At 34.9% G+C, this 27867-nt stretch overlaps 1 protein-coding gene across 1 annotated transcript in view; it reads left to right on the top strand.

The window, feature by feature from the left end:
• LOC132558599 (synapsin-like) overlaps nt 1-27867 on the top strand; it is a 90827-nt gene that overhangs the window by 47935 nt on the left and 15025 nt on the right. Inside the window, exons 6-7 of the mRNA XM_060223187.1 lie at nt 12177-12239; nt 17586-17728. Coding sequence (XP_060079170.1) covers nt 12177-12239; nt 17586-17728 — 206 coding nt within the window. The remainder of the gene's footprint in view (nt 1-12176; nt 12240-17585; nt 17729-27867) is intronic.

Raw genomic sequence — 27867 nt, 5'->3', positions numbered from 1 at the left:
AGATCTCTATATAAAGAGATTGTGTTCACAGATTACTGGATACCTATCATATCACTGACTTGATTCAGACATTGGCATTTTAAAAGTCAGTAAATATTTTGGCATTAACATAAGTAAATGTATGTGATTTCAGTTCATTGACCATAAAATAGGGCACTTGTTTTGAAGACCCAGCCCTGGAGTGTCATCAGGACTGTAGCTAAGTCTGAATATTACCAGCGATTCAGCGACATAATCTGATTCTCATAGCGTTGCGGAAGTCTAGATCTGCTATTAGTCTTGATAAATGTATTTCCCAGTAAAATTCTGGTTCTTCAAAAGAATTCATATTGTGATTTTGATTGTCTCTTTTGAATGTTTGTGCATGAAACATAACATCATTACACACTTTCATAGAAAACAACATTAAAGCTCTCAGATTTTTGATAGCTGTCATGAAATGCATTGAAATTTCTGAGAAACAGACGCATATTTTGACCCAAGTGAAAGCGTGACATCTGAAAACCACTTCAACAACTTAAATAATTTTAAACATCTCACGCTTGCTTGTGTGATACAATTTTTGAGGACAGGAGAGATGGCGTAGACCACTTACTGTGACCTACTTGTATAATCCATTGGGACCCTGTAGATTTGACCTATGACCTAGGGAGGTCTTATGGCCTCCTGGCTACCCACACCTATGACTTTAGCCCATAGGTTTTGTGATCCATACATATCATACCCAGTAAAACACTGGATAATGAGGTCTGTGAGCTAGTGGGATTCTCTTACACAGACCTGAGACACAGTGTAACCATTTGTCCAAGTGACACCCTGGGACTCAGACCCATAACCCAGTGACATCCTGGGGGCCAAACATATGACTAAGTGACACCCTGGGACCCAAACCTATGACTCAGTGACACCCTGGGACCCAATCCTATGACTCAGTGACACGCTGGGACTCAGACCCATGACAAAGTGACATCCTGGGGGCCAAACGTATGACCCAGTGACACCATGGGACCCAAACCTACAAAATGGTGACACCCTGAGACCCAGACCTATGACTCAGTGACACCGTGGGACCCAAAGCTATGACTCAGTGACACCGTGGGACCCAAACCTATGACTCAGTGACACCCTGGGACCCAGACCGAAGACCCAGTGACACCCTGGGACCCAGACTGAAGACCCAGTGACACCCTGGGACTCAGACCCATGACCCAGTGACACCCTAGGACCCAAACCTATGACTCAGTGACACCCTGGGACCCAGACCTATGACTCAGTGATACCCTGAGACTCCAACCTATGACACAGTGAATACTAGATGATGTATGAATCACAAACCTTGTTGCCATGTTAATATGTAACCCACAGAAGTATGCCCTTATAGGCTCTTCTGGAATATGAAAGACATATTTTTCATGTTACGAGTTCATTGATGTGTGACTAGTCCCAGGCATCATTACTGATACATTTTATTGCTTACTAAACCTTAATGAATCTTCAAAACGACTTCAAAACGACTTCAAAACGACTTCCGTTTGGTGATCATAATGTCGAAGTACCTTAATATTCATTTTATGTGGTATTTGATCTATAAGTATTTGTCAGTATCATCATAAATACCCAAATCAAATCAGTTTAATGTATCATTGATGCTGTTCATCGAAGACATTCGGGTAAATTAATTGATGATCCTCCTTTAGGGAACATATATTAATTAGAAATCTATTGGGTGTCCTACTAATTATATGACTAATTAGATGAGTGCAATTAATGAGTCAGCTAGCCGTATCACTGTCTGTGTTACACAGTGATAAGTTGTGGTCCAGCCCCTTTTTATCACAGCTGATTAACCCCTCAAACACTGATTATGCTCCAATATAATCAGTTTACCTCTCAAGATTCCTCTTTTACAGTCAAATTATCACCTTAAGTGTCTGGAATTACAGACCAAATAGTACCGTGTAACATCTTAAAGGTCAGATGAGGGTTGGTTCAGAGCGAAAAAGGGATAGCAATTGGCATGATCTGTACATCCAGGGGCTTGGGGAGGCTGAGGGAAATCCAAGTTGTGTGGGGGATGTTCAGAGTCAGTTCATAAATGATTATCTCAATCACCAATTTATGCGACAAGACTTGCCTGGTATATTAACATACTTGACAAGTCAGATTAGCTAACACCCACACCACTCTGGCCTTAATAAGTTACATAGTTTCTACATGAATGATACACCAGTCTTGGCTCTAAAGTACAATTTGGATGTGATTTAAATGAGGTACATTTCATAGCAAAATTGAAATAGCATGAGAGTTGTGGTGTTTTGGAAAGGATATAGATGTGAGTGTTTGATGTTTGATATTTCTGTATTCAGATGCCCATTGTGTTTGTATGACTAATGCTAAATGTGTTTTGTTTACTTGATGATGACTGAGAGGGAGGGGAATGGAAGCAGGACAGGAAGTCCTGTTATAATAGGAACATCTATTACATCTTAATGATATCATGTGAAGCAATAACTCCTATTAAATTATTGAAAATCTCTTCATTAAGCAATTAAACCCTGTAATCAGTGTTTATCATGTCTGCACACAATCATCCAAATTGTTTGGATTAGGCAATGGTATGGTAACCTCTATAGATGAATCAAGCAATTTACAGAAATTATTTATGTTTCTCTTAAGTTTAATCTGCATTTCTGGAATTGGAATGTTTGGTGAATAACAGGAAGTATTAGCTAAACAACAGGAAGAATGTTTGGTAAACAACAGGAAGTATGTTTGGTAAACAACAGGAAGTATGTTTGGTAAATAACAGGAAGTATTAGCTAAACAACAGGAAGAATGTTTGGTAAACAACAGGAAGTATGTTTGGTAAATAACAGGAAGTATTAGGTAAACAACAGGAAGTATGTTTGGTAAACAGCAGGAACTGCTAGGTAAACAACGGGAAGTATGTTTGGTAAACAACAGAAAGTATGTTTGGTAAACAACAGGAACTGCTAGCTAAACAACAGGAAGAATGTTTGGTAAACAACAGGAAGTATGTTTGGTAAATAACAGGAAGTATTAGGTAAACAACAGGAAGTATGTTTGGTAAACAACAGGAACTGCTAGGTAAACAACAGGAAGTATGTTTGGTAAACAACAGGAACTGCTAGGTAAACAACAGGAAGTATGTTTGGTAAATAACAGGAAGGATGTTTGGTAAATAACAGGAAGGATGTTTGGTAAACAACAGGAACTGCTAGGTAAACAACAGGAAGTATGTTTGGTAAACAACAGGAAGTATGTTTGGTAAATAACAGGAAGGATGTTTGGTAAATAACAGGAAGTATTAGGTAAACAACAGAAAGTATGTTTGGTAAACAACAGGAACTGCTAGGTAAACAACAGGAAGTATGTTTGGTAAATAACAGGAAGTATTAGGTAAACAACAGAAAGTATGTTTGGTAAATAACAGGAAGGATGTTTGGTAAATAACAGGAAGTATTAGGTAAACAACAGAAAGTATGTTTGGTAAATAACAGGAAGGATGTTTGGTAAAACAGGAAGTAGGTAAACAACAGAAAGTATGTTTGGTAAATAACAGGAACTGGATGTTTGGTAAACAACAGGAACTAACAACAGGAAGTATAACAGGAAGTAGGTAAACAACAGAAAGTATGTTTGGTAAATAACAGGAAGGATGTTTGGTAAATAACAGGAAGTATTAGGTAAACAACAGAAAGTATGTTTGGTAAATAACAGGAAGTATGTTTGGTAAATAACAGGAAGTATTAGGTAAACAACAGGATGTATGTTTGGTAAACAACAGGAACTGCTAGGTAAACAACAGGAAGTATGTTTGGTAAACAACAGGAAGTATGTTTGGTAAACAACAGGAAGTATGTTTGGTAAATAACAGGAAGTATTAGGTAAACAACAGGAAGTATGTTTGGTAAACAACAGGAACTGCTAGGTAAACAACAGGAAGTATGTTTGGTAAACAACAGGAACTGCTAGGTAAACAACAGGAAGTATGTTTGGTAAATAACAGGAAGTATTAGGTAAACAGCAGGAAGTATGTTTCATAAATCACAGGAAGTATTAGGTAAACAACAGGAAGTATGTTTGGTAAATAACAGGAAGTATTAGGTAAACAGCAGGAAGTATGTTTCATAAATCACAGGAAGTATTAGGTATACAACAGGAAGTATGTTTGATAAATAACAGGAAGTATTAGGTAAACAACAGAAAGTATGTTTGGTAAACAACAGAAAGTATGTTTGATAAACAACATGCAGTGTGTTTGGTAGACAACAGAAAACATTTTTATGAGACAACAGGCTTTGTAAGGGTGAGGTTTCATTGATTTTCTATGAAATCAATTTATTTCCTTTATGTCTCATCGAATTATATAAAGACAGCAAACTGAACTGCTATTTTGGCTAGCAACAAGACACAAAACAATTTCACTTGCTGAAAAGTATAATGGAATTGGACCATTGAGGCCATTTATGAGTCTGCATGATGGAACAAGATAAGAGATACAGCCATTAATACCTCTTTTTAGCCTCTTCTTCTGAAGAACCATAAGGTTCAAGGTCATGATATTTGCTTTATAGGTTCAAAAATCTTAAGATGAAACTTTTCACAGATAGTGAAAAGATATAATCTTGACCTATATTCAAGGTCATAGTGGTTAGATTTATTATTAAACACTCAATAATCTTCTTCTGCTGAGCCAAAAGGCCTAGCTTCATCATATTTAGCTGAGAACAATTATAGCTTTAAAAGTTACCTTGAACCTTACTGGTGTCAGATTTGTTTTAACACTCCGACTTAGCAAGTTGTACATCAAAGTGGTAAACATTTTTACTTGTATTTTTACATTGTAAAAATCTCTACTAAATTTGAAAGATTCTTGACTAAATATCAGCTGAAATCATGCAGAAAAATATATTTGTAGATGAAGAGTTCAGACGGAGGTTTATAAATATGCTAGTATTTGAAGTGATATAGGCATATTAGGCCTTTTGTTTGAGATACTTACATGAAAAAAAAAGATGATGAATTCTGTTTGTGAATTTTCATATGGCTTGGTATTGTTTTCTGAAAGAACCTGTTGCTATACAGAAGAGTATGTTGCTGTATAATGCAGTACAGTGATGTAGTCATTGATTAAATGTTACCAGTTAAACTGGGTCAGATAAACACAGGTGTTTACAGGTACAAAAGTAGGTGTGACATACAGAAGACAAAGGATGTTTACAAGTAATAATAGATAATTAAAGGTAAGGCAAGTACAGATCAAGGGCACCTGCATATTGTTGATAAAAAAATTGTTTCACTCTGTTTACGTAGGTGTAGACCACTTGTCCTTGATAGTAACCGAGTTACTTGTTTATACATATCACAGAATTCTTTCATTTGTAACTGTTACCACATAAACCCTTTTCAATTAGACTTTAAAGGCAGAAACAACATACTATAGTTTATTAAAGTATAACATAAATGGTTGAATAATATGTTCAATATTGTATGTGCTGTTCAACCAGCATGATCCATTCAACCATCTGTCTGTTTGGCCATAACATTTTACAACAGATTTTTAAATTTGTCAACTACTGTATAATAATTGCCCAAAAAAAGGAAAAGAGGAAATTTGTTGAATAAAAACCATTAATAATAACAGGGTAATGCTATGCATGACTTGCTGTTCAAAATATGCTTAATATGACTGTTGTAATGGAATCTTTATATTGGCCGGTCCCTGCCCACACAATCCTGAATCATTCAACACCAGGAATAAGTCATATATGAGATAATCCAGGTACGTTATCTTCTGCCTCTTTCCCAAGAGAATGATCTGTTTTATCACACACACAGGGCGTGCGTAAATTCCTACACACATAATTAGAAAGTAGTGGTCTCGTGCCAACACATGTATAAAACTGTACAGCCTTCAACATTACAAATCAAATTTGCCTTGAAATTAAAAAATGGTAGCAGTAATCTGGAGTTTGGGATGATGCTTACACAGACATGTACTGATTTTCAATACCATCACACTGCACTAAATCAGTTTTTGTTACTCATCAAACTGACAGAGACATGGATGTCGGGTTTGTGAACAAGCAATCGTTATTAATCGTACAGGGCATAGAATGTTGCATGCTGATTATGAGATTCATGTTAACTTTGGCAAAATTTTCCTTGTTGGAAACAATTATAGGTAATATAAAAGATGGTATGAAGTATGCTTTTGTCTAAAATAAAGACATTGATGTTTTTAAATACTATGGTGAGCGTTTTAATGAGGTTTTCATTATTAAGGTTGTCTGAGGTTGTCATTATACAGAGGTTGTCATAATACTTAGGTTATCATAATACTTAGGTTGTCATTATACTGAGTTTGTCAATATACTGAGGTTATCATAATACTTAGGTTGTCATAATACTGAGGTTGTCATTATACTGAGGTTGTCATTATACTGAGGTTATCATAATACTTAGGTTGTCATTATACTGAGTTTGTCAATATACTGAGGTTATCATAATACTTAGGTTGTCATTATACTGAGTTTGTCAATATACTGAGGTTGTCATTATACAGAGGTTGTCATAATACTTAGGTTGTCATTATACTGAATTTGTCATAATACTTAGGTTGTCATTATACAGAGGTTGTCATAATACTTAGGTTGTCATTATACTGAGTTTGTCAATATACTGAGGTTGTCATTATACAGAGGTTGTCATAATACTTAGGTTGTCATTATACAGAGGTTGTCATAATACTTAGGTTGTCATTATACTGAGGTTGTCATTATACAGAGGTTGTCATAATACTGAGGTTGTCATTATACTTAGGTTGTCATTATACTGAGTTTGTCAATATACTGAGATTGTCATTATACAGAGGTTGCCATAATACTTAGGTTGTCATTATACTGAGGTTGTCAATATACTGAGGTTGTCATTATACTAAGGTTGTCATTATACTGAGTTTGTCAATATACTGAGGTTGTCATTATACAGAGGTTATCATAATACTCAGGTTGTAATTATACTGAGTTTGTCAATATACTGAGGTTGTCATTATACAGAGGTTGTCATAATACTTAGGTTGTCATTATACTGAGGTTGTCAATATACTGAAGTTGTCATTATACTGAGGTTGTCATTATACTGAGTTTGTCAATATACTGAGGTTGTCATTATACTGAGGTTGTCATTATACTGAGTTTGTCAATATACTGAGGTTGTCATTATCTGAGGTTGTCATTATAGTTAGGTTGTCATCATACTTAGGTTGTCAATATACTGAGGGTCTTGTTATTAAGATGGTCATAAGTTGCCATTGTATGGAGGGTGTCATTATACTGATGGTGTCTTTATTCTGAGAGTGTCATTATACTGGAATTGTCATTATACTGAGATTGTGCAAGCTGTTGTCTGAGGCTGTCATTATACTGAGGGTCTTGTTATTAAGATGGTCATAAGTTGCCATTGTATGGAGGGTGTCATTATACTTATGGTGTCGTTATACTGAGGTTGTCATTATACTGAGGGTGTCATTATACTGGAATTGTCATTATACTGAGATTGTGCGAGCTGTTGTCTGAGGCTGTCATTATACTGAGGGTCTTCTTACTAAGATGGTCCAAAGTTGCCATTGTACTGAGGTTGTCATTATACTGAGGGTGTCATTATAGTGTGTGTATTATACTGCATGTGTAGGATTATACTGAGTTTTTACTGTATACATTCATCTTATGGAGGGAAGTTTGGGTATGTTAGTTTGCTATCTGAAAGAAGCAAATGGTTCCCACATGTTTTTGTTTAATCAAGCTGGCTTTTTGTTTATACACATTGATAAAGAAATCCGTTCACAACTACAGTTCACCAGTATTTCTACACTAAAGAATCTATGTCTGAATTTGTGATAAAAATAGATCCAATTGATATAGATATGACCAGATAGAACCGTTTCATTTTGAGAATACATTTATATCTATTAAACCACTTAATGGTACTAGATTTGAATTACATTTTATTCTATGTTTTATTGTAGAAACATTCCTTTCTATTCTGTATCTATTAGGACAGGTCCCCGTGGTCATGGTATAATGCTGCAGGATTTTATAGGTTAGAACTTGACAAGAGGACTATACCTTTCCTGTATTCTGTAAGCCCAGTTGACTAGGTACCTCTTCTGTACTTTTACTTGAAGTCTTTGGCATCAGTGTCACCTTTAGCTAATTGTGACAACTTTCCCTCCCTTCTGGTAAAGTTGAAAATTTTGTTTTAACATTGTGGGTTGACTAATAATAACTTTGTTCACGGGCTGCGTACAACTTTTCTTTTGACTCTGGGTCTATTTCATGTCTTGATGTTCTCCAATGTAATATTTTGTGATTTTGGAGAGATGCTTGATAATTTTGATCTCACATGGCCTAACGTGGTCATCCATGCATGTTGTCCATCATCCTTCATCTGTTGTCTATCATTTATCCATCCATCTGGCGTCATCTTTTCCATTTTTAACATCTTTGACTGGCTAGTTTGTTGCTTGTATGAAGCCTGACAAAGTTTGTGGAAGAAAAGACCTTGACTCATATTCAAGGTCATAGAAGTCTACTTTGTCAAAACATTTAAACGGCTTCTTCTGACCAACTGAAAGATCCTGAAGAATGCTACTTGCCTGATAAGTTCCTAGTGTAAATCATGACAAGGTTTGCGAAAAGAAATTACCTTGACCTATATTCAAGGTCATAGGTTAAATTTCGTTGAAACCTTCGAATGACTTCTACTGATACCCAGAAGCATTATATTTGGCAAGTAAGTCTCTCAGATGGAACCTGACAAAATGTACAAGCAATGATCTTGAACCATACTCATGTTCACACATCAAAACCTGTTAAAGATTTCTTCTGGTAAACCAAAAGATAGAGACACAGAATATCTGGTTGAATGATGCTTCTAGGTTGAAGTCTGACAAATTTTGAGAAATGGAAAGTAAAAAGAAATGACAGTTATTTTTAATGCTGGTCCTAACTGTCACTGTTTAGAGCTGAGTGTTAAAAGATTAAGTTTGTTTTGGAAGTTGGTTAGAATTGATTGAATTTGCCCACTTAAATTTCAATGCCTATGGTGTGTATGCTAATGCTTTGATGAACCTTGAATACCACATGAACGGTACATGCCCATGAGGCCTCTTGTTCTTTTTACAACATTATCTGTGACTTGTGTGTTACCAAGTACATGTAAAATTATGGTAAGCTTTGTTTCAATCCTAAGGAAAGCTGGCCTATCCCACTAAAACTAAATAAATCCATACGCCGTGAAACGTTGGGTCTGTCAGCCAACTGTAATCTAAACCCAATTTTTATCCTTGTCTTGCTTTCATCATTGTCACAAAGATCAACCAGAAAGCTTATTGCTTGGTGTGAAGGTCATTTAGTGTACAACCCTCTGCCAGTCAAACAATCAATTTACTTTTACATTTTACATTGACTGAAATAATTGGAAATTGTTTTTCTCTAGGTTTCAAATTTTCATTCCTAATTTTAAGGTAACGTGCCAACCTTGTGACGTACACAACAATCTAAAGTGTGTTGAACATTAAGTGTGTCCTAGTTTTGTACCTGAAAGTTATAATTTGCTCATGAAATGTAAAAGTGACCTTTGGTTGTGACCTTGAGAACTTTGAGAACTGCTGTAACTTTTCCTTAATTCTATTCAGTGGTGGTTTGAAATGTGTTTAAAGAAAGTGTCTGTTTTATTGGATAAACATACCGTTTTCAAGATTACTTGAGTTATATTTTTCAGGTATAAATTGCAACAAAACTGCAAATATTGATACAGGCCTAGGAAAGTTTATTCCATTATCCTCAGAAAGCAAAATAAGAACATTAGGTTTGTCCATTGCAAACAAACAACTCTCGGTCCAACGGAGAAAAAAATTGACTCATGTCTGAATTTATTCATGAATAGAGGATCAGACAAAGATGTGTGACCTTGCATCTGGTCAACACCAGCTTATTGTACTACAGAGTAACACCTTCTCTATACAGTCGAATTCCGTGAATTCAAACAGCATGATTATCCCAAGATTTAACAGATTTTCGTTACATATTTCTTTATACATTTCAAAACATTAAACAGGTGTTTCTGAACTCCTATGAGCTGCTGTTGAACAATACCATGATTTTTTTTCCCATCATTTTTGTATTTTATACCTCTGCGCTAAATTTGTCATGTGATAGTGGAAATGAATGAACAAAGAAATTTTAGAAACTTATTTGTTTAATTGTATGAAATATTGTCACTATATATGGTTTGATAGTTGATATTACATAAAAAAATGAATGGATATAGTTATAATTGATGTTAGAGACAAGCAAATGCTTTTAGCTTACAACTCATTAGAGTAGCTACAATATTGTGTGAAGTGGTTTGATGGATTCAAAAGAACAGACCAGTATGAGAATAGAGAACTGAACAAACTACACACCCACAACAGGTGGTAGTGAAGTGCAGTGCTTTGGATTATTGTGACTTCAACCAGAGAGAAAAATTTGGACAGTTATGGCCTCCCACATAAATACTGTATAGGACCGGCTGAAGTGCTGACGAGGGAGGACATGTTGCAAGCCAAAAGTCCTTATATGTTTATGATGGGGAGTGCACTTTGAAACAATCGACATCTGGTACAACTGTGTGGTGTCGACTTCAGTTGTGGTGAAATTATTATCACGTGTCTTATCTTGATAACATCAGATGAATCAAATAGATTATTGTTAATGTTGCTGATATACAACTTGACTTTTACTGTTTTTCATTACCAAAATATGTCCAGAGTTTTGTCATGTATGATCATCCTGTTCTCATGTATCCTAATGAGAGGTCTTTTATTGAGAAAGAAATATTTCAAATTTCTTCAGGACATTAATGTTTACACATCAAGACACAATGGTGTACTCAATGTTGTATGCACATTAAGACACAATTTTGTATTTGCATTAAAACACAATGATGACTCAATTACGTATTGACATTAAGACACAATGATGTTTACACATTAAGACACAATGATGTATTCACATTAAGACACAATGATGCATTCACATTAAGACACAATGATGCATTCACATTAAGACACAATGATGCATTCACATTAAGACACAATGATGCATTCACATTAAGACACAATGATGCATTCACATTAAGACACAATGATGCATTCACATTAAGACACAATGATGCATTCACATTAAGACACAATGATGTATTCACATTAAGACACAATTATGTATTCACATTAAGACACAATGATGTATTCACATTAAGACACAATGATGTATTCACATTAAGACACAATGATGTATTCACAATAAGACACAATGTTATATGACACAATGATGTAGTTACATTAAGACACAATGATGTATTCACATTAAGACACAATGATGCATTCACATTAAGACACAATGATGCATTCACATTAAGACACAATGATGCATTCACATTAAGACACAATGATGCATTCACATTAAGACACAATGATGCATTCACATTAAGACACAATGATGCATTCACATTAAGACACAATGATGTATTCACATTAAGACACAATGTTGTATTTGCATTAAGACACAATGATGTATTCACATTAAGACACAATGATGTATTCACATTAAGACACAATGATGTATTCACATTAAGACACAATGATAATTGTATAAACTTTGATACCTATACTTACAATGAGAACTTTATATGAAGACAAAGGGACATTTTTTTTACATTGTAGGACACAAATATTATAAACTTTATTTATTGGATTATCTCACAATAATATGATATGTTGCATGTGTACTTGGCTGTATTTACTTAAAATGTTTATTTTGTTGTGATGAATTATAAGTATTCTGAACATATCTTTATGAATGATTAAAATGTCAGTATGCTGAAGCTGAGTTCATGTTTGATGCTACTAGTGGTACAAAAATTTTGCCATAATTTTGCTGATTTTGAAAAAAAAAGAAAAAGGGGAAAATTTTTTTTTAAAAAAAAGCACCTCTAATGAGTATATGTCAAGACAATGGATGAAAATGTTTGAAAAAATTCCATTATCTTAATTGATTGATATCATTTTCATCATCATTTAAAGGGACATACTTACTGCTTTGTTACAGGTGCTCACTCCAAAGTTTCCTGTGGTAGTGAAATTAGGTCACGCTCACTCAGGTGTTGGAAAAGTAAGTACATGTACACTATTTATGTCTCTGCAGATTAATCTTTGAATATTTGTTTCTCTAAATATTTGTTTCGTACTGATCAAACATAAAGTAAATGTTGTATTTTATTAAATGCATAGAAATAAAAGGATCTAAAATTGATAAACTCTGTCTAAAAATGAAATAACAACTTTCTTCTTATCATGGTTGACTATGCCACTAGAGCTAACCTTAGATACACAGTCTTGGTTAACTACTTTGAGTTACACATTGTTGTGGTAAGGTACTTCGAGTTACAGAAAGTTAGGTAAGCTTCTTCAAGTTACAAAAAGTTGCGGTAAGCTACTTTGTGATACACATTGTTGCGGTTAACTACTTTGAGTTACACATTGTCGTGGTTAACTACTTTGAGTCACACATTGTCGTGGTTAACTACTTTGAGTCACACATTGTCGTGGTTAACTACTTTGAGTTACACATTGTTATGGTTAACTACTTTGAGTTACAAAAAGTTGCGGTAAGCCACTTTGAGTTACACATTGTTACAATTAACTACTCTGAGTTACACATTTTCGTGGTAAGCCACTTTGAGTTACACATTGTTACGGTTAACTACTTTGAGGTACACATTGTCGCAGTAAGATTCTTTGAGTTACACATTGTCATGATAACCTACTTTGAGTTACACATTGTTGCAGTTAACTATTTTGAGTTACACATTGTCGTGGTAAGCCACTTTGAGTTACACATTGTCGTGGTAAGTTACTTTGAGTCACACATTGTCGCGGTAAACTACTTTGAGTTACACATTGTCGGGGTTAACTAATTTGAGTTACAAAAAGTTGTGGTAAGCTACTCTGAGTTACACATTGTCGCAGTTAGCTACTCTGAGTTACACATTGTCGCAGTTAGCTACTCTGAGTTACACATTGTCACAGGGAGCTACTTTGAGTTACACATTGTTGCAGTTAACTACTCTGAGTTACACATTGTCACAGGGAGCTACTTTGATTTACTGTACATGTTATTGCGATGAGCTACATTGAGTTCCATCTTGTCGCGGTTTGCAACTTAAAACAGGAGTTACATGTTGTCGTGGTAAGCTACTTTGAGTTACACATTGTCTAGTAAGCTACTTTAAGTTACATATTGTTGTGGTAAACTATGTTGAATAACACATTGTCATGATTCACAATTGTGATTGCTTACTCATATTGTTGCTGTATTCAAATCTAACAATCTTATCATTTTCAAAATTGAACATAATTTAATGATAATGATAAAGCTGCAGTATCACTGTAGGATTTTGGTAAATATTTCAATGCATATTATTATTGATAACCAATTTCTGTATTTGTAGAGTTTTAGTAAATAAAGTGTACACATTTCCATAAAAGTTGGTGAATCAAATCAATTTAGTAAACAGATTGTCAGCATAATTCAGAGAAAAATGTACAATGGAGGATAATTCGTCTTCATAAAAAAACAAACCCTGTTGGAATTAGGAGTCAGGGGTCGGAGGTCAAGATCACTGAGGGTCCTTTATCAGAATGTGTGGTCAGTATGATTTTCAAGGGGGGAAACACATGTCATTAAGAAGACTTGCATTAGAAATACACTTCTTTCCCTTAACGAAAGAAAAAAATTTGTACAGAGTCAGAGATCAAAAGTCAGGCTTGCTTTGTATTCAATATTTAAATTTTGGGGTCAGCATATTTCAGTGGCATTCTTCTCTCCCATAGAAAAGAATGAATATTATTGATTCCTTTTGATAAGAGTCAAAGTTCAAGGTCAAAGTGTTTCAAATCACAGCACAGATCTAAAATCATAATGTGCCCTGTCATACTTCTGTTATTTACACAGTATTTTGTTAAAGGATTTGTAGATATTTCCTGTGTAAGAGGAGTTTGAAGCCAGTTTATTGAAGACCAGCAGATTTCTACATTTTTTTTTTCGGCAATTGGTGACCATTGAGTGATATATTCTACAACTGATTTATGACTTAACTTGTTTGTTTTTGTGTTACTTTTGTTTGTAACCATCACAGGTGAAGGTAGAAAATAATGAATTGTTCCATGAAATAGCGGGAGTAGTTTCACTCACCCGCCAGTATGCTTCATCAGAGGCCTTCATAGATAGCCGATACGACCTGCATTTGCAGAAAATTGGAAATAATTATAGGGCTTTTATGTGAGTTCTACCCTCGTCCCCAACCCAACTGCATGTTTATATATTGTGAGCTGGTGTACTAGAGATATTTGTACGTTAGTCGTTAGTCGTAGATATTTGTCTATTTATAAAAGTCTGTGGTATCTGTGTATGTCATTTTAAATCCTTGAAAGTAAACGTCTCAAGAATTCAGTGTAGCAAAATAGACATTTTGTAGCTGGACCATCAGGAAAATGTCCAAACCAGTGTCAAGGTCAAAAGATCAGGTCTGAACCAGGAAATACAAGCAGCACACTGTTTTTTTTTTTATAATTTCTGTTTTAGTATGTTGATTTGAAATAAGTCAAAAGTTGGTGTTTAGAGCAAATTTTCCTTTCTGATTTTCATTGCTGAATGCTTAAATCATCCAATTCATTTTGAGTTAAAAACAATTCAGTATAAGAGGTTTTTGATAAAGTCAGGGTTAAGATCCTGGCACTTATATCAAGGTCAAGGTCATTGGTCAAAGGAAGGCAATAACAAGGTCATTGCATAAGGGTTATACTTAGATAAGGTCAAACTCCAAGTAAGTTGACAAAAGGCTTAATGGTAACAGCTGTGGTAATGCTGAGGTCACCATTGCTTGAGGTCAAAGTTCAGGCCATGCCAAGGTCACAGTAGGTGTCAAAAGTTGTTGAATGACATGGCCACAGTAAGGAATCAGAGGTAAAGTGAAATGTTCTTTTTCATGCCTTTTCACACCTTTCAGCTTCAATGTCACAGTTAATTGCAATTTTCCTTACCATGTTAATTGTGATCCCTAAAAGGAGTTAGTGAGAGATACCGAATGCTGCCAATGCTTTAATTAGTTGTATGTCATATTGTACCTGTGAGATTTTTGTTCAAAGCATTCCACACCACCAGTTTGAGTAAACACACTGTGCACAATATGAAACACTAGTAAAGATAGATTTTTATTTGTTACTTTTGTTCAACATAGGTTCTTCTCTTTTTCTGTCTTTCTTATTTAACACTTCTTTTTTAATTTTTCATTAGCCTCTCCCCCCACCCCACCCCCACCAATCTCCAAGGAAGGGGGAAAATTGCTAAACCGAATGCTTGATTGTGTGCTATTCCTGCTACTGTCAGTATTTTGCTCACTGTAATGAGCCCCATGAGCCTAACAGCTGCTTTGTCTAAATCTACATTATTGCCTATTTCTCAAAATCCCAATAACAGCAGCTGTAAGTTGTGAACAATTTGTGTCTTCAGTATAAATGGCTTTTGTTATGGTTTCCTTGCAAAGTACACAAAAAAAAATATATATATATATATAATAGTAATGAATTCTGGACATCTGATAAAGTTCCGTATTGCAGCCAGGATATTGCAATAGATCAGGTTTGAAGATTGAAAAGGACTTTTCTATTTATTCCATTCAATAGGAGAGGTCCAGGCTCTGTTTGTTCCATGAAAATAGGAGAGGCCCAGGCTCTGTTTGTTCCAGTAAAGAGGAGAGGCCCAGGCTCAGTTTATTCTATTAAATAGGAGGGGTTCAGGCTCTGTCTAATGCATGATATAGGAGAGGTCCAGGCTCTGTCTAATCCATGATATAGGAGAGGTCCAGGCTCAGTCTAATCCCTGATATAGGCGAGGTCCAGGCTCTGTTTGTTCCATGAAAATAGGAGAGGCCCAGGCTCTGTTTGTTCCAGTAAATAGGAGAGGCCCAGGCTCCGTTTGTTCCGTAAAAATAGGACAGGCCCAGGCTCTTTTTGTTCCATTAAATAGGAGAGGTCCAGGCTCAGTCTATTCTATTAAATAGGAGAGGTCCAGGCTTTAGCTAATCCATGATATAGGAGAGGTCCAGACTCTGTCTAATCCTTGATATAGGAGAGGTACAGGCTCTGTCTATTCCATGATATAGGAGAGGTCCAGGCTCTGTCTAATCCCTGATATAGGCGAGGTCCAGGCTCTGTCTAATCCATGAAATAGGAGAGGTACAGGCTCTGTCTATTCCATGATATAGGAGAGGTCCAGGCTCTGTCTAATCCATGAAATAGGAGAGGTACAGGCTCTGTCTATTCCATGATATAGGAGAAGTCCAGACTCTGTCTAATCCTTGATATAGGAGAGGTCCAGACTCTGTCTAATCCATTAAATAGGAGAGGTCCAGGCTCAACTATTCTATTAAATAGGGGAGGTCTAGGCTTTAACTAATCTAGGATATAGGAGAGGTCCAGGATCAGTTCATGCTATTGAATAAGAGAGGTCCAGACTCTGTCTATTCCAATAGATAATAGAAGTCTAGGTTCTGTCTGTTCTGTTAAATAAGAGAGGCCCACGCTCTGTCCTTGCTATTACATAAGAGAGGTCTAAACTCTGTTCTATCAGATAGGAAAATCTCCAGGCTCTGCCTGTTTCTTTGAATAGAATATTTATGATCTGAAAATTGTAAGAATGTAAATATTTTACTGGTCTTGATATTTTGTTTTTATTTTTAGTACATCATGTTTTTTTGTTGACACTATTTTGCCAGTGGAATAATTTCACAAATTAGTTACCTCCCAATAGATATAAGCTTCTTAAAAAAAATTCTTTAATGTTTGGTTCTTTGTAAACCTTCTGGTTCAAAAAATGTTAGTTTAGTTAAAATCGTCATGCATATTTTTGGTTAGATTAGGTTTACTTGGACCCGAAGCTTTGGGCATGGATGTAGTTTGACTTGATTGTAGTCAATCTAGATTAAAAGGTCAGTGTGGAGAACTGGATCATACATACTCTGTTTCAACACATAAATCTTTCAGACCAAAAATCATTCTTAAAAGAAAAGCTAATCATGACACTGTCAGAATAATCGTCTGTTACAAAATTGTCATTGAACTGAATTATTTTTTACTTCAATTAAAAATTATCAATACAAAATCAATTTTAGAAAAAATACTATACTGTCTTAACTCTTCGGCTCTCCACCCATGATCCAGTAGCAAATTTTGTATTGCTTATTTCAGAAGGATGGCAATTCTCAGGATTGAGTTTTACCATCGGTGACATTGGTTACCATTAAGGATCATGGTTATAACCTTGACCTGTTGATCTTTGTCTGATGTCCTTGACATTGGTTACTATTATGGATCATGGATATAGCCTTGACCTGTTGACCTTTGTCTAGTGTCCTTGACATTGATGTTATCCCTGACCCTTTGACCTTACTTGTCACAGGTTAGGATATCCAATCACTATGACTTCCAAGACATGGCTGGGGTGGTAGCTGTGAGCAATTGTTACACAACTACAGAATCGTACATCGACACAATCTACGACATTCATATTCAGAAGATAGGCAATAATTACAAAGCTTACATGTAAGTCTCGTCACTTTTATGTTCCCAGCTTCTCTGTACAGCTATGTTTTAAGTTTCTATTTTATTTTCATTTTTCTGTATTTCATTTATATCTTCATCAGTTGTACATAGCTTTCTTTTTTCTTTAAATAAAAAATTTCTTATTTCTTGAAATTTGTTTTTACCCAATATTTTGTTGCATTTAAATTAATGTTGTTGGCAATTTTTTGAGTTTATTTTGTTTTTTTTGTTTTAATTGAAATATAAAAGTAAATGATTTGGCAGCTTTTCGTACGATTTATTCTATTTGCTATTGTTTGTTTTCTCTTGTTATTGTTTATTTTTGTTTTGGTTGTTCTGTATGATGTGTATGAATATTATGGTGATGAATAGTGGTGCCTTGCTGAATTTGACTTACTTAAATATGTTAATTTAAAACTAATTTTGTCACAAATTTGATTTCAAAATTATTTTGTACAAATTTTCTAAGAAAAAATCTACAGCCAGGCAGCACTACTGTATCACTGTAATTGTAATGACGCTATTGTAAGTGAATATCTTGTGTGAAATATTTGTTCCGTTTTCATTTTAAAATCCTGTCTTAATTTCAACATCATAGATACAGGAAATACACTGGGGAAAATCTGTTTGTGTGAATTACTAGACGTGTAATATTTCAGGGATTTTCCGATTTCAAAAAATGTTTTATAATCGTTTTTATAGATATATTGGTAATTGTTTTATTAGAAAAATAAGATTTTATTTTTATTTTAAAATCAGACCTGTATATTTCATTTTGGCCTCCTTTTCACACAAGAAATAATGCATTCTGAATTTAAATTTTCCGCAAAAATTTTACTTGCATACTTGCTTTGTGAAATTTTAACACATTCATGTGAAAGTTTTTTAATTCTTAAAACGTTTTGCTTCTTTTTTGTGGTTTTTTTTTTTTTTTCATGACTTACATGTAAGTCTTAGAAATTTTCATTTTTGAGATTGGAAGTTAAATCAATATAGCTCAAATGATCACAGTTTGTCTAGTCATACCTTCTCTCCAGAAGTTTTTTTCTTAAAAATGAAAAAAAAAAAAAGAAAAAAAACTTAAAATCTCAGTAATCGGATCACAGAGCATTACTTTGAAAAGAATTGTTTTTGAAGTTAAAAAGTGATTGACAGACCTTGGTGGTTATGTAAATAGGAATGACAATGTATCTATAGGTATTTTGATGTAATAATGCCTTATCTAACCTGCAGTATAAAGCTACAGGATAACCAGACTCAATATTGGGGTTATAGGGGGTAGCTAGAGTTGGTGGTATTTCTACTCTACTACAATGAATAATTATAGGTTACTTATAATGTACATGGATGGTGAATGTTTTATGTAAAATTCACGATAAGAGAAATCTGTTGAAAGCCTTGCAGCAAATCCTGATATCACTAACTGCAGTTTTTATAACAAGTGTTATGGGTATCCCAGCAATTTACCTAATCTTTCAGAATTTTATTATAGGCAAAAAGTTTGTGCCCACATTCAGACAACATGTGCGCCTTTATCTGGAGCAACAAGAATGATTATCAATTTTTTATTTTTCATTTTCGAAATGGTTGTACTGTAACATGGTTGATAAAAAGTTAAACGTTTCAGAACTTAATTCATGGAAACTTAGTGGCATCAACTAGCATAACCTGTCTTCTGCAGAATTTATTTTCATTCGCACATAATTACAAAAAATATGTCAATGTTCCCTCCAAATTATAGCGTCATATTGATTGTTCAGTTTCTGGCTTTGTTTTACTTGAGGCACATAGATTTGACTGTTGCTCTATCAGGGTAATTCCCATACTTATCAGCCAATAAGCCCAGTTTGTCTCATAATAAGCCCACCCAGGACTATTCCTGTTTAGAAGGATTACCAACAAGTGCTATTTCATTGGCTTGTAATAAGCTTGCCCTCTAATTTTGAGTTAGAGTGCTAAGGTTTTTGAGTGCTGAGCATAGAAATGGATAAATTTAGTACATGTACTATCACAATTTGTATAGACGATGTCCACAAGTATGAATGATTATAAGGTTTGTTTGTTAAGTGATGTAAAACCTGTTGGATCCTTGGCTTATGAAGTATAAACTTGCATTTGACATGACTTGTCACATATTTTCAAATAAATTTCTAATACCTGGTAAATAAATTTACCTGTGTAGAGAGAATCTAGCAAAATCTACTGAAACAATGTAGTTATTGAATCTATATAATGGCCTGGGTATTAAATAAATCTATTTGTGCTCCTTTGAATGGTGTCTCTCTGTTTCTCTCTTCTTTCTCTCAACTTCTCTTTCTCCCTCTCTCTCTTCTTTCTCTCTCTCTCTTTCTCTCTACTTCTCTCTACTTTCTCCCTCTCCCTCTGTCTCTCCTTTCTCTCTCTCTCTGTGCTCTCTCCCTCTCTCTCTCTCTCTCTCTCTCTCTCTCTCTCTCTCTCTCTCTCTCTCTCTCTCTACTTTCTCCTTCTGTCTGTCTGTCTGTCTGTCTGTCTTTCTCTCTGTCTGTCTGTCTCTCTCTCTCTGTCTCTCTCTCCCTTTCTGTCTTTCTCTCTACTTCTCTCTCTACTTTCTCCCTCTCCCTCTCTCTCTCCTTTCTCTCTCTCTCTCTGTGCTCTTTCCCTCTCTCTCTCTCTCTACTTTCTCCTTCTGTCTGTCTGTGTCTGTCTGTTTGTCTCTCTCTGTGTCTTTCTCTGTGTCTGTGTCTATCTCTCTCTGTCTCTTTCTGTCTATTTCTCCCTTTCTGTCTTTCTCTCTACTTCTCTCTCTACTTTCTCCCTCTCTCTCTCTCTCTAAATATCGACAATATGGTCCAATATTGGTACTGGATCCTAACAAGCATATGTTCTTTGGATACTTATTACTGGAATAGATATATGATCAATGAAGTAATAATGGCAGTACAGACAAGTAAATTGTCAGATTTTGGAGGCAACTTGCCCCTTCATCAAGACACAAATCTTACCTAAACTACATCACACACACAACACATAAAACAGACACAAATATCGAGAAGGTAAGTGTTAATTTAAGTGTCTCGATAATCCCTTTGGCCAATGGATGCTGGAGGCCCTTTATAAGGGGCAAAACACCATCTTGAGTTGTTTTATATAAGATGGTGATTCAAATATGAAATATTTGACAATTCATATGTCTATAGTGCCGTTATTACTTTATTGATCATATATATATATATATATATATGCATATATTTATATAAACAGGTTTAAATGATTTGTAAATCTGAGGGTTTGTACTTCTCTAGAACTTCTCTGTAAAAACATAAGTAAGCTGTACATACTGTGGTTCTCAGGAACTCAACTCAAGGTAAGGTGTGAACAGGAAAGCAGGAGACAGAAACGTTCAGAAAATTTGGTGGAGGACCACCCAGTAAAACTCCTAACCTTACCTATTTGTAACCTGATAACAAAGTGGGCCGACATTCTGTGTTGTTAACTTTCTTTCTGATCAGGGATCGTTATTTGCCCCTTAATTTAATTTTAGAATTCTTTCATGCATTTTTTTTCATCCTTTAGAATCGAAAGATTTTTGAACGGAAAAAAAAGCATTTAAACTCGGCTGCAGTTGTTGATAACAGATTTCAGATGTAGACTTTTACTTCAGTTAACAAGACTTAAATATAAATTCTAAATTTTTATTGATTAATGTATTGATATCAAATTACACCTTTTTATCATCACAAAAATATTCATGTTTTTTTCAAATATTTAAGATTTCTAAAAAGTTTTAAAATTAATTTGTGGTTGGTGGATTTCACTTGTAAATCAGAGACCATTGAAGTTTTCCTTTTCTTTTGAAAAAAAAAAAAAAAAACAGAAATTTTTTTTTGTTGAAGAATTTAAGAACCTTTATCATAAAGTTGAATGTGATCTGCATGATGCAAAAGTGGTTGTAGGAGAACAAGTGATAACAGTTTTTCATTTATTGCTTCTGTTTTCAATTCAAGTTGACATATCTTTTCACAATTTGCTGTTGACTTCTGTGGAATTGTGAAGACAGTAATATTAGGTGTTCCTACTACCTCTGGAGATAATACAAAAACATGTTGTGAAAAAAAAAAACATTTGTTTATCATCCATCAAAGTCCAGAATGATTACATCTTGGGAGTTTGAAACAATACACTTTAAAATCAATTAAACCAACAAATATTCAGAAAGTGATACTTGACTGAAGTTAGAAAGGTTTTTTGTTAGGCTGTTTGTTAGTAACGCAAAGCATTTAAATGTTCGACAGAAAATTCCAGGTCTCCAGAGTGCAAAGTAATCAGTTGCTAAACTCGCTCAAACTCAACCAAAAATTTGTCTCACGTTTTACAGAAATTTGTTGAATTAAATAAGTGTGTGAAACGTTTTACACGATTTTAATCTATAGACTAAGAGATCTGTGCAAGGCTGGGGAGAGGTTTTCATACCACAAATGTCATGTGGTATGTTAAATTAAGATTTATTACATATTGATTGGGAAAAAAACTAGATTTTTGTGGTTTTTTGTTGATAGGGGTATTGTTATGGTTTTTGATGAGAATGGTTTGTGTGTAGGTCAAATGGGTTTCTACCTAACGTCTTACACAATCCCACAGTATCGACTCACAAATACCTGATAATTACTAAACAAAAGAAGGGATTTCTTTAATTGATAAAGAAAATTTCATACTTACCTGAAATATCACAAAGTTCTGCGACCTCTGATAAGTGAGGCTAGCTTTCTTCATTCATACTTCGTGCAGCGATGGCTCAGTCTCTGGAATGTTAGCCTGCATAATTGGTTCAGTCTGCTGATATCCTTGGGTCCGTAAACAATAGTTTACACTCATCAGATGTGTTAAACAAATGTTTCAAGGCATGTCCATAGAAAAAAATTCCTTATTTCCTTGAGTAGGAAGTGTAAGATTAGTCCTTAATCTCAAAAAAAGTATATTTTGTGCAAACGTTAATGACGTAATCTTCTAAAAATCATTTTACTAAATTTAACTCTTAACATGGGTTTTGTTCAAACTACCTTATAGTGGTCTGTTCTCAGATAAAAGTCACTTTTACTGTTTATAGAAATAGTTTTACAAGAATATGAATAATTTCAAATATACAAATTTGGATTATCTCCCTTCTTAGCAGTTCTGATGTGTATATACATGAACTAAGGAATTCATATACATATTTCATAATTACACCCTTTTTAATAATCAATATACATTGTTTGAAATTGACAGATAATTTCAGCAATCATATACATCTTTTTTACATACGGTATATGAACTACAGAATCACCTTACCTGCAAGTAAGTAGAGTACATATTCCAGGATTACCTCCCCTTAAAACAATTATGTACTGCAGTTGATATACATTCTTCAAAATCGAGATCGTAAGACATAGAGGTTATATGGGCAAGCTGAGATAGTGAGACATTGAGGTTATATGGGCAAGCTGAGATAGGAGGACATTGAGGTTATATGGGCAAGCTGAGATAGGAAGACATTGAGGTTATATGGACAGGCTGAGATAGTGAGACATTGAGGTTATATGGGCAAGCTGAGATAGTGAGACACTGAGGTTATATGGGCAAGCTCAGATAGTGAGACATTGAGGTTATATGGGAAAGCTGAGATCGTAAGACATAGGGGTTATATGGGCAAGCTGAGAAAGTGAGACACTGAGGTTATATGGGCAAGCTGAGATAGCAAGACACTGAGGTTATATGAGCAGCTAGCAGAGATAGTAAGGCATGGAAATTAAATGGGCAAGCTGAGATAGTGAGACACTGAGGTTTTATGGGCAAGCTGAGATAGTGAGACACTGAGGTTATATGGGCGGCTAGCAGAGATAGTAAGACATGGAGATTAAATGGGCAAGCTGAGATAGTGAGACACTGAGGTTATATGGGCGGCTAGCAGAGATAGTAAGACATGGAGATTAAATGGGCAAGCTGAGATAGTGAGACACTGAGGTTATATGGGCAAGCTTAGATAGTAAGACATGGAGATTAAATGGGCAAGCTGAGATAGTGAGACACTGAGGTTATATGGGCAAGCTTAGATAGTAAGACATGGAGATTAAATGGGCAAGCTGAGATAGTGAGACACTGAGGTTATATGGGCTAGCTGAGATAGTGAGACACTGAGGTTATATGGGCAAGCTTAGATAGTAAGACATGGAGATTAAATGGGCAAGCTGAGATAGTGAGACACTGAGGTTATATGGGAAAGCTGAGATAGGAGGACATTGAGGTTATATGGGCAAGCTGAGATAGTGAGACACTGAGGTTATATGGGCAAGCTGAGATAGTGAGACACTGAGGTTATATGGGCTAGCCGAGATAGTGAGACACTGAGGTTATATGGGCTAGCCGAGATAGTGAGACACTGAGGTTATATGGGCAAGCTTAGATAGTAAGACATGGAGATTAAATGGGCAAGCTGAGATAGTGAGACACTGAGGTTATATGGGCTAGCTGAGATAGTGAGACACTGAGGTTATATGGGCTAGCCGAGATAGTGAGACACTGAGGTTATATGGGCAAGCTGAGATAGTGAGACACTGAGGTTATATGGGCAAGCTGAGATAGTGAGACACTGAGGTTATATGGGCAAGCTGAGATAGTGAGACACTGAGGTTATATGGGCAAGCTGAGATAGTGAGACACTGAGGTTATATGGGCAAGCTGAGATAGTGAGACACTGAGGTTATATGGGCAAGCTGAGATAGTGAGACACTGAGGTTATATGGGCTAGCCGAGATAGTGAGACACTGAGGTTATATGGGCAAGCTGAGATAGTGAGACACTGAGGTTATATGGGCAAGCTGAGATAGTGAGACACTGAGGTTATATGGGCAAGCTGAGATAGTGAGACACTGAGGTTATATGGGCTAGCTGAGAAAGTGAGACACTGAGGTTATATGGACATGCTTACAGATTTCAAATCTTCATTATTTGGTTGGTTTTATTTTTTAATGATGCAATTTTTTATAACTTTGTGATAAAATTTCATTAGTATTAGTACAGTAAAAAACACAAGAAAAATATCTTCTGTCTTGTTCATGAAATATCTTTGAAACACACATTTTCAAATACAATACTTTTAAAGATATTGCCGAGGAAAAAAAATGTAGAATTGATTGAAAGTTTCCAAAATGTAAGATGTCATTCCACAGGAAAAGAGAAAGCAGGCCAGGAGATAATGTTGAGGAAATTTGAGGCATTTCCGGCTCTTAAAGGATGAAATTGAATTAAACGGATGAGTGAAATCAAATACCTCAAAATGGAGTGTCTGAAATGACACCTCCATTGATTGTGTTCCAGCTTATATACAGGATATGTTGTATTTCCTATACAAGTAATTGACAAAAAGACAATGAATTTCCAGGAGAATTTTTTTTTCCATTAACAGAAAAGTACATATGTTATATAGCAATTCATATTTGCATTATTTAGGTAAAGTTATGGTTCTTGTTGGGCTTCCATAAGTCAAATTATCATTATCAGCACATATAATCAGTAACAGCTTTTAGTGGATGGTAGCAATGGAATAATATAATTTGATTAGTAATGGAAGAAAGTATGATGCTAAATTATAAAAATAAATCTAATTGACATATTGTCTTTATGCTGGCTAATAATTGAGAACTTACGCTAGACATGTAGGTCATTTTAGTACGACTCAGGGCAGCCATTGCCTTGTATAATGAAACTTTCTGGTTCAGCAACACTGTAGAACTTTATTTCGGAACACACCCATCCAGTTATTGGCTTGCATAACATACAGTCCTCTTGAAAGTGAAAGTAGCCCCCCCCAAAAAAAAACAAGTAAATTAATAAAATCAAATTCGGCATGTTTAGTTAATTTGAATATTAAGAAACAAAATTACAATTTATATAGCTAATACTTGTTTTCTTATGTCAAAGGGTATTTTCTCAGTGTCATCAGATTTTTTGAAGAATTTATTGTGAAGGAGAAAAGGGAGTGTAGATTCAGGGATGAATCGGATCTTTATTTAAGTACATTTGTAGTGAAAGATCAGGGTCACAGCCCCCTTCTCTCAACCTGGTCCATCATCTTCGTATTTTCAAACATTTGGTACAGAACTGTTCATTGGCAGAAGTCTTGAATTACAGATTACCTGTTTACCTAAAATTACGTCTTGTTTAGGCTGATGGTGTAATCTAGGCAGGAACACATTGGATATTAAAGACGTCTTTATCTTATCTGAAATTAAACATTTGAAGAATTTCCAAAGTTTTCGAGTTCCCATAAAGACTGTTAATGCACACAGGATATTGAAGCGATGTTCTTTTCAATGTTAGAGAGTTCCCAATTACCTCTACACTGGAGAGTTCTCAGTGCATATTTTCTGTACTGCTGCAGTGCGTGAGCGAACATTTCCCTGTTACGGTAAAGAGAAGTAAAACACGATGGTCTTTAATGCTTCCAAAATCCTATTTTTTGGTAAAGCTTTCAAATGAAATAGATAGGATAAGTTAAATCATTATAAATATAAAAAATAATAATAATAATTTCTCCTACAATCAGTACAATAAAATGGATTAAGATTGTTGATAGTCAGTGTAACACTTTTAATTTACAGGTGCATTTTCAGAAAATTCCTGCACAAGTCCCAATCTTCAGATCTTAACTGAAAACCTTCTCCTAATTGTTTGTTCAGTAAACATTTTGAGATCATTGGAATATTTTGAATGTTTGAGAAATGATTTATAAGGGAAATCGTTTCGGTAAAATAAATTTTTTAAATAGTTGAGAGCAATAATCTCTGGTATGTCTGTCCATATTGATTTATATTTCTGAAATAAAAAAGATTCAGATGAAATATAGACACTAGAAAAAGAAAGGTTTTTTTATGATTGTCGAACTTAATTAATTCCATGTACATCGAGAGTATTTTTTTATGAGAAAACCAATTTCATTGGCATGCAGTGAAACATCTGCCAATAAAGATCTTAGTTTTTTTGTTGAATTTCTGATACCAGTTTACATACAAGTCAAATTCCACCTCTCTCTGAATGATTGACTGCAGTGTTTGAAATTGTAAAAGCTGTCATTGATCATCTTACTGTTTTCATCACTTAAGGAATGGTCTTTCCTATCATACCCAACCTGTAAGAAGCCCAGGTGGCGAATGCATAACCTATTCACAAAGTAAGAAGTCAGGCTTATTGCTGTGTGATAAGCTGAAGAGGCAAGCTCATAACCTCTGACACATAGTTTGGGGCAAGCTTATTACAGGACAAGGAGTCAGGGAACAGCATATAAGTTCTGACACAAAGTGAGGGGGTGGGCTTATTAAAGGACAATAAACCAAGGAAGCCAGCACATAACCTGTATCACAAAATCAGGGGGTGAGCGAAGTTTAGGACAATGAGTCAAGGAGGTCCACACATAACCTCTGACTTGAAATCAGGGGTAGGCTTAATACAGGACAATGCATTAACATTGGTGATTGAAACTGGAAGTCAGGGAATGGAATAAAAAGGTTAGTAAAATTGAAAGTGAGGGGGTCGGCTTATCACAGGCCAATAACATTTGTTAGTGATACTGGAAGTCAGGTGGTGTATTACTGAAATATAATTAGTTAGTCCTGATTGTACTTAAAAGCCATGTACAATTTTGGGCTTATTACCAGACATGGGTTTATTGGCAGATAAACTGTGGATGTAAATTGTAATCTGTTCCATATGATTAACTTTTTCACCCTTTTCTTTTTACGTTTGCTTCTGTGCTCATTGCCGCTAGATCACAAATATGATTTTAACTTTTATGTGTTGATTGTTTTATTACATTTTGATGTTTTTCTTGATGTGTTACCTTTCTCTTGTTATATACTGTGTGTTTGTGGATTGATAATGTGCAGAGAGAGGTGTAGTAAATGTTCAATAAATTCGAAAGCTCAAATTTTGTTTCAGATAACAAAATGAAACCAGGTTTAGTTTTCACATTTTAATTTTCTTTTTGTATATCATAAAAGTAATGTAAATATTTCAGCAAAGAGAAATGAATTTTTAAGTGCTTCAAACATTTGAAATGCAATCATAAGATTTTGAAATATAAGTTAGAATAAACAGCAGGACATGCACCAAATACTGGTAGAGAAAAA

The sequence above is a fragment of the Ylistrum balloti genome, unplaced genomic scaffold (genome assembly GCF_031769215.1).
Source record: "Ylistrum balloti isolate Yb309-2 unplaced genomic scaffold, AGI_CSIRO_Ybal_v1 Utg370800, whole genome shotgun sequence".
NCBI lineage: Eukaryota > Metazoa > Mollusca > Bivalvia > Pectinida > Pectinidae > Ylistrum > Ylistrum balloti.
This window is presented reverse-complemented; position numbering and strand designations above follow the sequence as displayed.